The sequence below is a fragment of the Scyliorhinus canicula genome, chromosome 4 (assembly GCF_902713615.1).
Source record: "Scyliorhinus canicula chromosome 4, sScyCan1.1, whole genome shotgun sequence".
Taxonomy (NCBI): Eukaryota; Metazoa; Chordata; class Chondrichthyes; order Carcharhiniformes; family Scyliorhinidae; genus Scyliorhinus; species Scyliorhinus canicula.
This window is the reverse complement of record NC_052149.1, coordinates 26,557,152-26,573,453: the sequence shown is the minus strand read 5'-3', so window position 1 is coordinate 26,573,453 and position 16,302 is coordinate 26,557,152. Positions and strand designations below refer to the sequence as shown.

The following is a 16,302-nucleotide window of genomic DNA, read 5'->3' as shown; positions in this document are numbered from 1 at the left end:
AGGCACAGGTAGAGTTGAGATTTAACTATTTTGCCCTGAGGGCGGTGAATGCGTGAAATAAAATGCCTCGGGAGTGAAAGGATGTGAGCGTGGAATGTGGATAAATTAAGGAGGAATTGGATAAGAATACACAACTGAGAGGCATTTGTTTTTTGAACAAGTCGGGTGAACAGTGGAGTATTTTCTAGTCCTGTACTTTCCTATATTCCTGTGACTTCCTCGATTATTTCAGCGCATTTTTGTAAGTGGTGATAATGCATTTAAAACACGTCAGCACACTATTTCATAAAGCTGCATTTGCAAATGGCACACTACAAATGGATTTTAACAGGACATGACTTGAGCAAATCTGCAGGATAGAAGCAAAGGTTTGGTGTATCATTTAGCATCCTTAATAAGGATCTTTTTGCCTGCCCCCCCCCCCCCCCTTCAACAGCCAGCATTATATGTCTGAAAATACACATCATAAACAAATAAAAGTAACTGTATACACAACATTAAATAATCTGTGTTCTTCCAGATATGCAGTGCTGTTCAGAATCAGGACTTCACTTTGATTGATGACTACTGCACTGGATTGAAAGCGCTGTTGTATTTAAAAAGCATCGAAGAGCTGCAAAATTGGGATGGACAGAGTCCACCCACGAAGCCTCACCAGAAGGGAAAGCCTGTGCCTAAAATTGCTGGTATAACTGGTCAGGTATGATCTTTAATTGGCCTATCTTTCTTTCTCGCGTTTTCTCTTTCTCCCTGACTCCACCTTTTTTTAAAAATCCTAATTTAAGATTGTTATAAACTAACTGGATTTTTATACGTAGGTCTGTGGTGCATGGGGAAGATAGTTATAACATCCTCAGGAGTCCCGAGAAGGTTAAACAACGGAGGTTTATTCAGGCTAACAAAAGTAAAGGCCGCAATGCAGCATTCGGCCACCAAAGTCCCAGCTGGGACTACCGATCATGCCGATCCCAATCCGGGCCGGCTGGTTCACGGGTTTCAGCTCCTAGACCTTTCCCTTTCTCCGGGGGAGCTCGTATTCCACGAGCCCCAAGGGGAGATCAATTGGTCATCCCCTTGGATCCCGTGAAGGTTTTACACTAATGTAAAAGGATACGCCTTTACTTCAGGGACAAAGATGATGTACATGTTAACTGTAATTATTTAGGGTTTAGTCAAGGCTTTCAGCCTTATTATTGTACTACCATATTCGTATCTGCATTTTAAAGAGCAATTAATTTTCAGCCTTCATATTGTATTTTTTTATAAATTTAGAGTACCCAATTATTTTTTTTCCAATTAAGGGGCAATTTAGCGTGGCCAATTCACCTAACCTACACATCTTTGGGTTGTGGGAGTGAAACCCACGCAGACATAGGAAGAATATGCAAACTCCACACGGACAGTGACCCAGGGCCGGGATTCAGCGCCATAGGCAGAAGTGCTTCCCACTGTGCCACCGTGCCGCCCCAGCCTTTATATTAGAATTATTTAATATTTATTGACTAGCTTTAACAATCGTGAAGAATGTGGGCCGGGACCAGGTCGGAGAATCCCCGGGGGGGGGGAGAATCGTACCATGCCGCCCCGACGCCGGGATCCCCATTGACAGCGACCCCCCCCCCCCCCCCCCCACCGGCCCGGCGATTTATCAGGCCCCGATGGGCCGAGTGGCCAACAAGTTCGGCCACGTCCCGCCGGCGTGGGGTACTCAGGCCCCACACGGCGGGACCTGGTAGGTGAGTTTGCAGAGGCCATCCTGAAGGGGGCACGGGTGGGGCCCGACCCCGTGGGGGGACCCCCACAGTGGCCTGCCCCGTGATCAGGGCCTACCGATCGGCTGGTGGGCTGGTTCCATGGGGGCCTATTTTACTCCGCGCCGGGTCCCTGTCGGGCTCCGCCATATTGCCCAGGGGCCAGCGCGAAGTAGGGAACCCCCGCGCATGCGTGGAAATACGCTGGCCGCAGCGCGCATGCGCAGAAATATGCCGGCCCTTCTGCGCATGCGCGGGCTGTTCCACGCCAGCTGGAGCTGCAAGGACCACTTTGGCACCAACCTAGCCCCCTAGGAAGGGGAGCATTCCCCATTATCGGGGACTGTTAACCCCGGAGTGGTTGGCGCCGCTTTTCACGCTGGCGTGGGGACATAGTCCCATTATTAGGGAATCCCGCCCATAACCTACCAATATGGCCATTCCATCGAATTCTATTTTTGATACAGCAGTTAAGAAGATTGTGAATAAATTAATAAAATGAAGCAGAAAGGAATGTTACTAACTGCTGCAATACAAAATCAGCATTCATTGGAGTTTCAACCCATTCGGCCAATGGCAGGACGCCTCCTCCTCCGGACATGCTTCGGGGAGGGGGGGGGGGGGAGCAAAATCACACCCGTAGAATGGATACAGCACAGAATAGCACAGAAAGAGGCCATTCGACCCCTCATGACATTAGTCATTCAGTTGGGTTTTAGCAGCAATCTGCCACATTTTACGGTTATTGTTTCTGGTAACGACCCCCCCCCCCCCCCCCCCCCCCCCCACCAGAAAAGTATCAGATTTATTGAATTCAGTTTCCCAGCTTGCTCCGGTGAGATTGAAATTTATGACCTCTGGTTTGCTGGTCCAATGCCATATCCCACTACTCTCAGCTGCAGAGCGGAGCTCGCCAAAGGACCTCATGAAATTTTGAAATATCTACGATTCTGTGATGGACCCCATTAAAGTGATTTAAGAGGGTTACAGTCACATATATTTCTGGGCGAAGAATATTACTTTGTCTTTACGGGTAGCTGGAGTGCCTTTATTCAGTGTTTCCATCTACCTGATGGCTTTAAGGAAAACATAATCAAATGGTCTATAATTCGACAATTAGAATTCGGTCTAAAATTACTTCTGTTGTCGCCTAAACCACAGCTCCATCTTCACGTCATCACTTGGCCAGCCCGGAGCTCAATTTTAGACCATTTTAATGATGTGCAAAGTGCCGCCAATGCACTTGACTTACCAAACCTCACACAGCCTGCCATTAAATTGTCAATAACTTTGCGCACTAAACCTTTTACCCTTAATCTCTTACGGCGGAAGCAATTAGAGGATACTCCCAGTCAGCCATAATTAATTATATTATTTTCGATGTTTACATTTATTTTTAATTTACAGAAAAATAAGTTGCAAATGTAGTCCCAATATGGTTTGGCCATTGCATTGCCTGATTCAAAACAGATAAATTGGTCTTAAAAACATACCTCGCATGACAACACAAAATATGAGTGACTGTCTCAGTAGTGCAAGATTTACCAATCTACACAAAGAGAATTATAATTGATTTGTCTGAGGTAACGTCTCTTTCTTGATTCAGCGGCTATTATTTATTACAATGGAATAAATGGTGATTTGTTGCAGGTATTTCACATTTGAACAGCACAAGCCTGAATGTCTCGTCGTCGCCCTGCCTTGTCTCATTCTTCCAGAAACCATTTATTAGCAGCTCACTGATATTACTCCAGAGATTTGTTTGCAATTAATGTCCTAGAACGATTCTTCTGGCATTTGCCTGAAACACCAGCCCTGTGTGTTTCAACAAAAGGCTTCAGCCAACATCACAGATGAGCTGTAGATGAAACATTCTGTTCGCAAACTGCCAGAGACACACAGTGGATTTTCTGGGATACGGCTCGAACTGAATCAGTGCGTTCAGATTGCAGCTTGTAATGAATCTCGTAAAGATAATAATTGTCAGTTAACAACATTCTTTTCAAATGTTATTGAATGTTGCTCACAGACAGAATCGAGCTCATTTTGAGATGCATCAGGGGCTTGACTTGGAAGTGCTTGCATCAGTACTAATGTTACCAATAATCTGTATGGATTTGGATGCCAGGGTTCAATGTTATTGTGAAATAAAAACAGAAAGTGCTGGAAATGCTCTGCAGGTCTGTGGAGAGAGAAACCGAGTTATTGTTTTGAGTCAAATGTGACATCTTCCAAATTAACTGCTCTGGACTGAGAACCTCAGAGTAAGGGCTCATCTGTTCAGAGATAAGCAAGAATTTCTTCCCTTAGAGGGTAGTGATTCTATGGAATTTTTTACCTGGAAACCAGGGGCTGGTTTAGCGGGTTAAATAGCTGGCTCGTAATGCAGAACAATGCTCGCAGCGCGGGTTCAATTCCCGTACCAGCCTCCCCGAACAGGTGTCGGAAAGTGGTGATTAGGGGCTTTTTGCAGTAACTTCATTGAAGCCTACTCATGACAATAAGCAATTATTATTATTATTATTGCAGAGGGCTGTAGAGGTCAGGGGCGAAATTCTCCAACCCCCCGCAGGGTTGGAGAATTGCCCAGGACCGGCGAAAATCCCGCCCCCGCCGTGGCCGGAATTTTCCGCCACCCGGGAATTGGCGGGGCTGGGATTCACGCCCTGCCAATCGGCGTGCCTCCCGCGGCGATTCTCCGGCCCGCGATGGGCCGAAGTCCCGCCACTGAGAGGCCTCTCCCACCGCTATGGTTCCAACCACCTCTGGTGGCAGCGGGATTGGCGGCGCAAGCGGGCCCCTGGGGTCCTGGGGGGGGCGCAGGGTGATCGGACCCCAGGGGATGACCCCACAGTGGCCTGGCCCGCGATTGGGGCCCACCGATCGGCGGGCGGGCCAGTGCCGTGGGGGCACTCTTTTTCTTCCGCCGCCGCCACGGCCTCCACCGTGGCGGAGGCGGAAGGGAACCCCCCTACCGCGCATGCGCCGGTGGTGACTTCAGCGACAGCTGATGCACCGGCGCATGCGCGAACTGGCGAAGGCCTTTCGGCCAGCCCCAATGCCGGCCGACGGCCGTCAAAGGCCATTGGTGCTGGTTTTGGTGCCAGTCGGCGTGGCGCCAACCACTCCGGCGCAGGCCTAGCCCCTCAATGTGAGGGCTTGGCTCCGCACCTTTGGGGAGGCCATATGCTGAAATGGTTGGCGCCACTCCGCTATGCTGGGACCCCCCACCCCGCTGGGTAGGGGAGAATCCCGCCCCAGGTCATTAAGTAGGTTCAAGGCTATGATAGACAGATTTTTAATCAGTAAGGGAATCAAGAGTTATGGCCATAAGCAAGAAAGTGGAGTTGTGCATTAACATATCAGGCCAGTCGGGATCTCATTGATTTTGCGGAGAAGACTCGATGGGCCGAATGGCTTTTGCCCCTCCATCCTATGGTCCTCAGACCGCAGCCATGCCAAAATTGCGGCATTCCTCCAATTCTGGTCTTTTGTGTGTGCTTGAATTTCCCTCAGTCCCCTATCAGCAGCCGTTCCTTCCTTGCGCCGCCAATCCCGCCGCCACCAGAGGTGGTTGGAACCATGGCGGTGGGAGAGGCCATCGGCCCTAAGCTCTGGAATCCTCTGCCTTAAACCTCTTCACCTCTCCACTTCCCTGTCCCTTTGATATTATCATTACAACCTACATCTTTGATAACCTGATATTTCCCCTTGTGGCTCTGTGGAAACTTTTGCCAATAACATTTCTGTGAAGCAGCCTGTGATGCTTTACCACGTGAAGGATGCTACATAAATGCACGCTTTGTTTTATGTCAGTGGAACTTTCTTAATCATTTTGTATGTTTTTAATTGGTCCATCAAGAATGTACATCATTCATAGGTATATTTTCATGGGTATATTTTCCAAGGCATTGCATGCCTTGATTTGGACGAAGGAATTGCATGCGCTATCACCAAATGTCCAGGCGACACTAAGCTGGGTGGCAGTGTGTGCTGTGAGGAGGATGCAAAGAGGCTGCAGGGTGACTTGGACAGACTAGCTGAGTGAGCAAATATTTGGCAAATGCAATATAATGTGGGTAGATGTGAGGTTATCCACTTTGGTGGCAAAAACAGGAAGGCAGATTATTATCTGAATGGTGGCAGATTAGGAAAAGGGGAAGTGCAACGAGACCTGGGTGTCATGGTGGAACAATCGCAGAAGGTTGGCATGCAGGTACTGCAGGCAGTGAGGAAAGCAAATGACATGCTGGTCTTCATAACGAGAAGCTTTGAGTACAGGAGTATGGATGACTTGCTGCAGTTATACATGGCTGTGGTGAGACTACACCTTGAGTATTGTGTGCAGTTCTGGGCCGAAATTCACCGAAGTCCATCGTGACGCCCATTACCGGCGGGCAAAAATGGCGCTGGTGACTCCGGCGTCGGGGCCCGCTTATAAGCCCTAAATCTCCCGTCCCGAAAGGGCCAGCAGCGGAGTGACGCTGTACGCGTCAGTTTCACCCGCTGCGGAAGTGGCGCGTCGGTTGACGTCGGGCGACATCATCAACGCCGCCCGGCGTTGGAGGGGAGTAGGGGTGGAGGGGGGTAGGGGTGGGGGGGGAGGGGGGTGGGGTGGGGGGGTTAGGGGTGGGGGGTAGGGGTGGGGGTAGGGGTGGGGGGGGGGTGGGGGGGTAGGGGTAGGGGTGGGGGGGTGGGGGGTAGGGGAGGGGGAGGGGGGTAGGGGTGGGGGGGGTTAGGGGTGGGGGGAGTGGGGTGGGGGTAGGGGCAGGGGGGGGGGGGGTGGGGTGGGGGGTAGGGGAGGGGGGAGGGGGAGGGGGAGGGGTGGGGGGGAGGGGAGTAGGGGTGGGGGGGTGGGGGGGAGGGGGGTAGGGGTGGGGGGGGTGGGGGGAGGGGGGGTAGGGGTGGGGGGGGTAGGGGTGGGGGGAGTGGGGGGGGTAGGGGTGGGGGGGGGAGGGGGTTGGGGGGTAGGGTGGGGTGGGTGGGGGGAGGGGGGTAGGGGTGGAGGGGGTAGAGGTAGAGGAGGTAGGGGGGTCGGGGTAGGGGTAGAGGTGGGGGGGTAGGGGTATGGGGGTTTCTACGCTGTGAATTATAAAGGCAGAACCCAGAAACTTTGCCAAAAGTTTTTCCTTCTCTCTCCGCGCGTTTTTCCTGTTGTTGTGAAACTGACCTGAAATCGCAGAGGCTGAAGCAGAAATAGACAAATCCAGACACATCTCCCACCCCGGGATCCCAGCATTTCCCTCTGCATCCTAACCAGGCAATATTCCTGGGTTTAGGCAGATTGCAATATACTCACCAAAGCCCTGCTCTCAGCCAGAGGACGGACGGAACTCCCTCTCTCTGTCTCTCTCTCTCTGTCAATCCCCACAATCTCCCTCTCTCTCTCTCTCTCTCTCTCTCAAACAAAGACAAGGCAGCTGGGAGGAAGGGGAGCCTTGAGGAAGATCTGCTGATGCCCCCATCCAATGGATGCCCGGGGCCAATGCACCATCGCCCCCCCCCGCACGCCGCTGCCCCTACCCCATCCCCCTACCCCTACCACCCCTACCCCCCCACCCCCCACCCCCCACCCCCCACCTCTACCCACCCCCACCCACCCCTACCCCCCCACCCACACCCCCCTACCTCTACCCCCTACCCCCACCCCCACCCCTACCCCCACCCCTACCCCCACCCCCACCCCTACCCCCACCCCCACCCCTACCCCCCCACCCCCCCTACCCCCCCCCCTCCCCCGCACTCGATGTAGGTAACTGAATGGTGTCAACCATCATCAATGGTTGACGCCGTTATAAATCTACTTAGATTTTCGCCGACGTGACCCGTGGCCACGTCGGCGGGACTTCGGCCCATTCGGGCCGGTGAATAGAAAAACTTTAAAAAATAATGGCATCCCGCCGGTGCCAGCCGTTATCCGAGGCGGCCGGCGGGATTTGAAGAACGCCGTTTTATGGCGGGTGGGTGAATCTTTAAAATGGCGGGAGCGGCAATATCGGCGCCGCCGGCCGTTTCTCCGACCCTGCGTGGGGTTGGAGAATTTTGCCCCGGTCTCCTAGTTTGAGGAAGGACATTCTTGCTATTGAAGGTGTCCAGCGAAGGTTCACCAGACTACTTTCCAGGATGGCAGGACTGACACATGAAGAAAGACTTGATCGACTGGGCTTGTACTCTCTGGAGTTTAGAAGAATAAGATGGGATCTCAGGGAGACATATAGAACATAGAACATAGAACGATACAGCGCAGTACAGGCCTTTCGGCCCTCGATGTTGCACCGACATGGAAAAAATCTAAAGGCCATCTAACCTACACTATGCCTTTATCATCCATATGCTTATCCAATAAATTTTTAAATGCCCTCAATGTTGGCGTGTTCACTACTGTTGCAGGTAGGGCATTCCACGGCCTCACCACTCTTTGCGTAAAAAACCCACCTCTGACCTCTGTCCTATATCTATTACCCCTCAATTTAAGGCTATGTCCCCTCGTGCTAGCCACCTCCATCCGCGGGAGAAGGCTCTCGCTGTCCACCCTATCTAACCCTCTGATCATTTTGTATGCCTCTATTAAGTCACCTCTTAACCTTCTTCTCTCTAACGAAAACAACCTCAAGTCCATCAGCCTTTCCTCATAAGATTTTCCCTCCATACCAGGCAACATCCTGGTAAATCTCCTCTGCACCCGTTCCAAAGCTTCCACGTCCTTCCTATAATGAGGCGACCAGAACTGTACGCAATACTCCAAATGCGGCCGTACTAGAGTTTTGTACAACTGCAACATGACCTCATGGCTCCGGAACTCAATCCCTCTACCAATAAAGGCCAACACACCATAGGCCTTCTTCACAACCCTATCAACCTGGGTGGCAACTTTCAGGGATCTATGTACATGGACACCGAGATCCCTCTGCTCATCCACACTACCAAGAATTTTACCATTAGCCAAATATTCCGCATTTCTGTTATTCTTTCCAAAGTGAATCACCTCACACTTCTCCACATTAAACTCCATTTGCCACCTCTCAGCCCAGCTCTGCAGCTTATCTATGTCCCTCTGTAACCTGCAACATCCTTCCGCACTGTCTACAACTCCACCGACTTTAGTATCGTCTGCAAATTTACTCACCCATCCTTCTGCGCCCTCCTCTAGGTCATTTATAAAAATGACAAACAGCAACGGCCCCAGAACAGATCCTTGTGGTACGCCACTCGTAACTGAACTCCATTCTGAACATTTCCCATCAACTACCACTCTCTGTCTTCTTTCAACTAGCCAATTTCTGATCCACATCTCTAAATCACCCTCAATCCCCAGCCTCCGTATTTTCTGCAATAGCCGACCGTGGGGAACCTTATCAAACGCTTTACTGAAATCCATATACACCACATCAACTGCTCTACCCTCGTCTACCTGTTCAGTCACCTTCTCAAAGAACTCGATAAGGTTTGTGAGGCATGACCTACCCTTCACAAAACCATGCTGACTGTCCCTAATCATATTATTCCTATCTAGATGATTATAAATCGTATCTTTTATAATCCTCTCCAAGACTTTACCCACCACAGACGTTAGGCTCACCGGCCTATAGTTACCGGGGTTATCTCTACTCCCCTTCTTGAACAAAGGGACCACATTTGCTATCCTCCAGTCCTCTGGCACTATTCCTGTAGCCAATGATGACCTAAAAATCAAAGCCAAAGGCTCAGCAATCTCTTCCCTGGCTTCCCAGAGAATCCTAGGATAAATCCCATCCGGCCCCGGGGACTTATCTATTTTCACCTTGTCCAGAATTGCCAACACTTCTTCCCTACGCACCTCAATGCCATCTATTCTAATAGCCTGGGTCTCAGCATTCTCCTCCACAATATTATCTTTTTCTTGAGTGAATACTGACGAAAAGTATTCATTTAGTATCTCGCTTATCTCCTCAGCCTCCACACACAACTTCCCACCACTGTCCTTGACTGGCCCTACTCTTACCCTAGTCATTCTTTTATTCCTGACATACCTATAGAAAGCTTTTGGGTTTTCCTTGATCCTACCTGCCAAAGACTTCTCATGTCCCCTCCTTGCTCGCAATATAGGGCGCAATTCTCCCAAAGGGTGACAAAGTGCCGACGCCGGAGTGAAAACCGGAGTGTTTCTCCCACCTGCTATTCTTCCACCCCCAGGGGGCTAGGAGCGGTGACGTGCCAATTTCACGCGCCGGGCCTTGGCGCCCACGTCAAAGCGGCGCCGCCTGAATGACGCGGCCGGCAGCGCCTAAATGACGTCACCCGCGCATGTGCAGGTTGGCCGCCGCCAACCTGCGCATGCGCGGTTGCCGTCCTCTCCGCAGGCGCCCCGCAAGAATGGAGCATTGTTCTTGCGGGGCGGCCGAGGGAAAAGAGTGTGTCTTTTAGAGATGCCGGCCCGACGATTGGTGGGTACCGATCGTGGGCAAGACCCCTCCTGAGCAACCCCCTGGTGCTCGATCCTCCCTCCCCCCCCCCCACAGGCCCCACACGCAGCGGTTGCGCGCTGTTCACGCCGGCAGTGAACCAGTCGGATTAGGCAGGCCGCTCGGTCCATCCGGGCCAGAGAACCGCCGCTCGACCGTTAGAAATAGCGAGCGGCGATTCTCCGAGCGGCCTGTCGTAAAACGCAACACGCCGTTTTAGGGGGGGTGGGAGAATCGCGTGCGGGTGCCAGGGCAGCGTGGCGTGAATCGCCCGGCACTCCCGCGATTCTCCCACCCGGCGTGGGGGTCGGAGAATCGCGCCCATAATATCCTGATGGGGCTGGACAGGCTAGATGGGGGAAGAATGTTCCCAATGTTGGGAGCGTGCAGAACCAGGGGTCACAGCCTAAGAATAAGGAGTAAGCCATTCTAGACTGAGATGAGGAAGAACTTCTTCTCTCAGAGAGTTGTGAACTTGTGGAAAGCTGATGTGGGCAGTTCGTTGGATATATTCAAGAGTAAGTTGGACATGACCCTTTCAGCTAAAGGGATCAAGGGTTATGGAGAGAAAGCAGGAGTGGGAAACTGAATTTGCATGATCAGTCATGATCATATTGAATGGTGGTGCAGGCTCGAAGGGCTGAATGGCCTACTCTCCACCTATATTCTATGTTTCTATCTTTCTACGCGTAGATGTACATCCATATATATTTTATAAAGCTATTGTATGTTTGAATTGCACAGAGCTTGTGCAGAGGATGAATTGATGCATCATCAAGGTTTTTTGACAAATAACATTGCACTTCTTACTCGAGCTGTTCCAGTAACAGCTGCAAGTGGAACACAAAGGGGAGTGATGAAAATTGTTGAGAACCAGCACAGCAAAACAAAAGCTGAGGAGGATGCAGTTGAGAATGATTCAGCTTTCATTCATCCATAAGACAATTGTAATGTATAATGTATTCGGTTGTCCTTTCAACATCCTCACAAGCTTTCTGTTAGCCAAATATTTTGCATTCAAGTAAGCAATGCATAAAGTTATAAAATGGCCTTGTTGTCTGAACAGAAACAGGGGGGGGGGGGGGGGATTTTCCCATCGGGCGGCTAAGTAGTCGACGCCAGCGTAAAAACGGGAGTGTTTTACTCCAGCGTCGGCGCCCGTTCTGGGACCCCATTCTACGGCCCACAGGGGGCTAGCATGGCGCTGGAACGGCCCATGCTGCTCCAGCTGCCGATCCCGGCGTGAACCAGGCACCATGGGGTCTGCGCATGCGCAGTTGGGCAGGCGCCAACTAGCACATGCCCAGTGGCCTTCTTCCACGCGCCGGCCCCGACGCCAAATGGCGAGGATACAAGAGCAGGCGTGGAGGAAAGGAGGCCCCAAGCCAGAGAAGCCAGCCCACCAATTGGTGGGCCCCGATCGCGGATGAGGCCACTACGGAGGCCCCCCTCCCGGGTCGGACCCCCCTTCCCCGCCCCCCCCCCTACAGGCCGCCCCAGATCCTTCAACGCCGAGGTCCCGCCGGCTCAGAGGATGTTAGAACATCACCAGCGGGACTCGGCTTTTTTGTTGACGGCCGCTCGGCCTATCCAGGCCGGAGAATCGGCGTGCCGGCCCGGGCCGGAGAGTCAGTGCATACCCCGACCGGCGCCACGCTGACCACGCCAGCTCCAATGGCGCCAATTCTCCACAGCGTCCCGATATCGGGGCAGTGTGGCGCGATTCGCACGGTCCGCCGGTGATTCTCCAACCCGACGGGGGGGTCGGAGAATTCCGCCCAGGTTCTTCTGATTCAGTGCATTTACCATTTTACAGAAGGAAAGACGCAGACTGCAAATCAAACTACTCACCAACTTAAAAGAAAGTACCACACTGGCTACTGACTAGAATCAATGAACTGCGTAGATGGCACATTAGCTGGAGGACAGAAAAGTTCTCCCGGGGTGGGGGGGGAGATTTTCTGCTTTCGGGGGGCAGGAATGGCATGGGAAGGCGGGGGAAGGGAATCCTGTGTCAGTTCCAGGACAGCTTTTACGGCAACAGCACTTCCACAATTGATTGTCCCTGCCCCCCACCAATGACAGAATGGGCATCCCAACACTGAACATTGCAAACCTTACTTGAATACATTTAAATGTCATTATCAGGCCTTTACACCTAATTGAGTCATCCAGTACAGAAGAGGGCCTTCGTCCCATAAAGCCTTCGTCCCGTAAAGGGCCTTAAAGGAACAAAGAACAAAGAAAAGTACAGCACAGGAACAGGTCCTTCGGCCCTCCCAGCCTGCGCCTACCATGCTGCCCATCTAAACTAAAATCTTCTTCACTTCTGGGGTCCGTATCCCTCTGTTCCCATCCTATTCATGTATTTGTCAAGATGCCCTTTAAACGTCACGCACAACTACACTATTCCCAGTTTCTAGTATTTGGCCCTAGCCTTGAATGTTGTGACATTTTAAGTGCTCACCCCAGGTGCTTTTTAAAGATTGTACGATTTCCTGCCCCTATTACCCACCCAGACAGCGAATTCCAGGGGCTGGACTCTCCGATTCTCTGACTATGTCCCCATTCAGTGTGGGAACGGTGGCGTTTTATGACAGAAAATAATGGCATAAAACGGCCATCGATCCTCCGTTTTGCTGGAGGCTAGCATCAAGGCAGCATAGAGCACCTGGCTCTAGCTGCCAATGTGGTCCAGAGAATTGCCGCGTCTGTGGCCGCGCATGCGCACGGCGGTAGCCTGCAACGGCCATGCCATGCAGCATGGTGCTGGTCGCTCGCGGACCCGGCCTGCAAAATAGTGCCCTCCCTTTGACTGGCTCGCGCGCCCTGGACCACCCCCCAATAGTGCCGCCAGCCCCTGACAAAGTCCCCCCTGTCCGTGGATCGGCCCTCCCCTGACTGTGGTGGCATAGACTGAGTCCGCAGGAGGTGGGCCTCAGGCAACATACGCCACTTTGGAGGGGGCGGAGCATCACCAATTCGGTCCTTACCGGGGATTCTCCGGTTAATCGCCAAACACGATTTCGGCAGCGGCGACCGGAGAATCCTGCCCAACCCTCCACCCTCTGGGTGAAATAATTTTTCTTTAAATCCCCTCTAAACCTCCTGCCCCTCATCTTAAAATTATACCCCCTTGTTTTGACCCTTCAACTGAGGGGAGTAGCTGTGATCTATCCACCCTGTCCATATATCTCATAATCTTTTAAACCTCCATCCGGCCCCCCTTAACCTTCTCTGCTCTAAAGAAAACAACCCCAGCCTTTCAAGCCTCTCTTCTTAGCTCAAATGCTCCATCTGGGCAACATCCCGATGAATCTCCTCTGCACCCTCTCCTGCTGTACCCTCTCCAATGCAACACATTCTTCCTATCGTGAGGCAACCAGAACTGTACACAGTACTCCTGCTGTGGCCGAACCAAAGTTTTGCACAACTCCAACATAACCTCTTATAATTTATGCCATGACTGATAAATGCACGTGCCCCATATGCCTTCTTAACTACCTCATTAACGTGTCTTGTCACGTTCAGGTATCTTTGGGCAAGCATACCAAGATCCCTCTGTTCCTGTGAGCTTCCTAGTGTCCTGCCATTCGATGAGAACTCTGTCGTCTTGTTATTCTTTCCAAAGTGCATCGCCTCCCAGTTTTCAGGGTTAAGTCCCATCTGCCACCCATCTTTATCTTTCTGCAACATAAGACCTTCTTCCTCACTATTAACCAACCTGCTAATCTTCATGTCATCTTCAAACTTACCGCCCCCCCCCCCCCCCCCCCCCCCCCCCATGTTTATACAGGGGCTGGTTTAGCACAGGGCTAAATAGCTGGCTTTTAAAGCAGACCAAGGCAGGCCAGCAGCATGGTTTAATTCCTGTACCAGCCTCCCCGAACAGGCGCCGGAATGTGGCGACTAGGGGTGTTTCACAGTAACTTCGTTTGAAGGCTACTTGTGACAATAACCGATTTTCATTTCATTTCATATATCATGAACAATAAAGGACCAAAGGACCCACCACTTATCTCTGTGGTACGCCATTGGACACCAGTCTCTAGTCACACAAACAGCTTCCTACCACCACCCTCTGTTTCCTACCACTAAGCTAGTTTTGAATCCAACTTGCCAAATTACCCTGGATCCCATGAGCTTCTTGATCAGGCTCCCATATGGGATCTTGTCAAACGCTTTGCCGAAATTCATATAAATTACATCAACTGCACGGCCCTCATCAACACGCCCAATCACCTCCTTGAAAAATTCAATGTCATTCGGATGCCACGGTGGCACAGTGGTTAGCACTGCTGCCTCACAGCACCAGGGACCCGGATTCAATTCCGGCCTTGGGTGACTGACTGTGTGGAGCTTACACTTTCTCCCCGTGTCTGCGTGGGTTTCCTCCGGGTGCTCTGGTTTCTTCCCACAGTCCAAAGATGTGCAGATTAGGTGGATTGACCATGATAAAATTGCCCCTTAGTGTCCAAAGATGCATAGGCTAGGTGGGATTATGGAGTGCGGGCGGGGAGTGGGCCTAGGTAGGGGGCGCTTTCAGAGGGTCAGTGCAGATTTGATGGGCCGAACAGCCTCATTCTGCACTGCCACTCAATTAGATCATGACTGGTTTGTATCTTACCTTCTATGGTTAGGCATGATCTCGCTCTGACAAAGCCATACTGACTATTTCTGATCAAAACTTGCCTCTCCAAGTGGAGATTAATTTTCTCCTTCAGCATTTTCTCCACTAGTTTCCCTATCACTAACATGCATCTCACTGATCTGTAATTCTCTGGTTTATCTCTATCACTCTTCTTCAAAAGTGGAACCGTATTAGCTATCCTCCAATCCTCTGGCACCTTCCCTGCAGAATTAAAAATTTGGGTGAGAGCCCTCTAATTTCCTTCCCTGCCTCCCAAAGCAGCTTGGAATGCAACTCATCTAGACCTGGGGATAACTCCACTTTTAAACCCGTGAAAACCTCCAATACCTCCTCATTCCCTATGCCGAATGGTTCAAGAACTTCATAGACCCTCTCCTCGCATTCTGTACTTACATCCTCCTTCTCCCAAGTGAAGACAGATGTGAAGTATTTGTTTCCCACCCTACCAATATACTCAGGCTCTACGCACAGATTGGTCCCTAATGGGCCCTACTCTTTTCCCTGTTTGTCCTCTTCTCCTTAATATACTTATCGAATAACTTGGAATTCTCCCAAATCTTACCCGCCAGTGATTTTTCATGCCCCCTCTTTGCTCTAATAATTGCTTTCTTAAGTCTCCCCCCTGCACTTCCTATACTCCACTCATCCTGAATATTTCTTGATATCTAGGGTGCTCTGGGATTGTGGCTCATACATTTCACCCTAATAGTCTCCCAAAGTTAAATTGTCCATGCCCTCGTGACGTGAATCACGACAGATTCCCCTTGATGTGCACCTGCCAATCAGAACCTGCTGAAGATGCACAAGTGAGTGCAGCCCCAGGGCACTGCCCCCTGACGCCGCCCCTTACTTTCTTTTCACCAAGAGGCTAGGCAGTATGGCAGAGGAAACAGCTCTTGAGGTTGATGCTTCCACCCCGTTTTTCCCACCGACTGCGCCACTCTGCCAAACAATGAGAAAATTCTGCCCTGTTTCGGACATTCTAATCACCTTGTTCCTCTGCATAGATCCGTTTCCGCAAATGTTAGTACAGTAGCGAGCACCTGGTGCAACAGCAACTTGTTCAACCACTGCATTTATTTCCTCTGTGCCCTTTTCTACTTGTTTAAGTAGCCCCAGGGGCAGTAATCTGGGCTCTTACAAATGAGCCTCTTCTCCGTATTCAAAGGACAGTGGTTTATGGGGGGGGAAACATTTTCAAGACTGAAATGCATAGGGCGCGATTCTCCCAGAGTGGGAGAAATCGTAAGGCTGGCGTCAAATCCGGGCGGGTTTGACGCCAGCCCCCCCCCCCTCCCCGACATGGAACCGATTCTGGTCCCCGGTCGGGGCTAGCATGCCGCCGCCGTAAACTCCGGCATCGCGGTCTTAAAGAATTTCGTTAAGCCCGCTTGCCAGAGTTTGCGCCGGCTGACGCGTCATATGACGTCAGCCGCGCATACGCGGATTGGAAGACTCC

The 16,302-nt window shown here is 51.4% G+C and overlaps 1 protein-coding gene across 3 annotated transcripts in view; it reads left to right on the top strand.

Moving 5' to 3' along the window:
- LOC119964436 (dihydropyrimidine dehydrogenase [NADP(+)]-like) overlaps window positions 1-16,302 on the top strand; it is a 918,190-nt gene that overhangs the window by 803,003 nt on the left and 98,885 nt on the right. For all 3 annotated transcript variants that reach the window (XM_038793913.1, XM_038793914.1, XM_038793915.1), the window contains one exon: window positions 521-700. In XM_038793913.1, coding sequence (XP_038649841.1) covers window positions 521-700 — 180 coding nt within the window. The remainder of the gene's footprint in view (window positions 1-520; window positions 701-16,302) is intronic.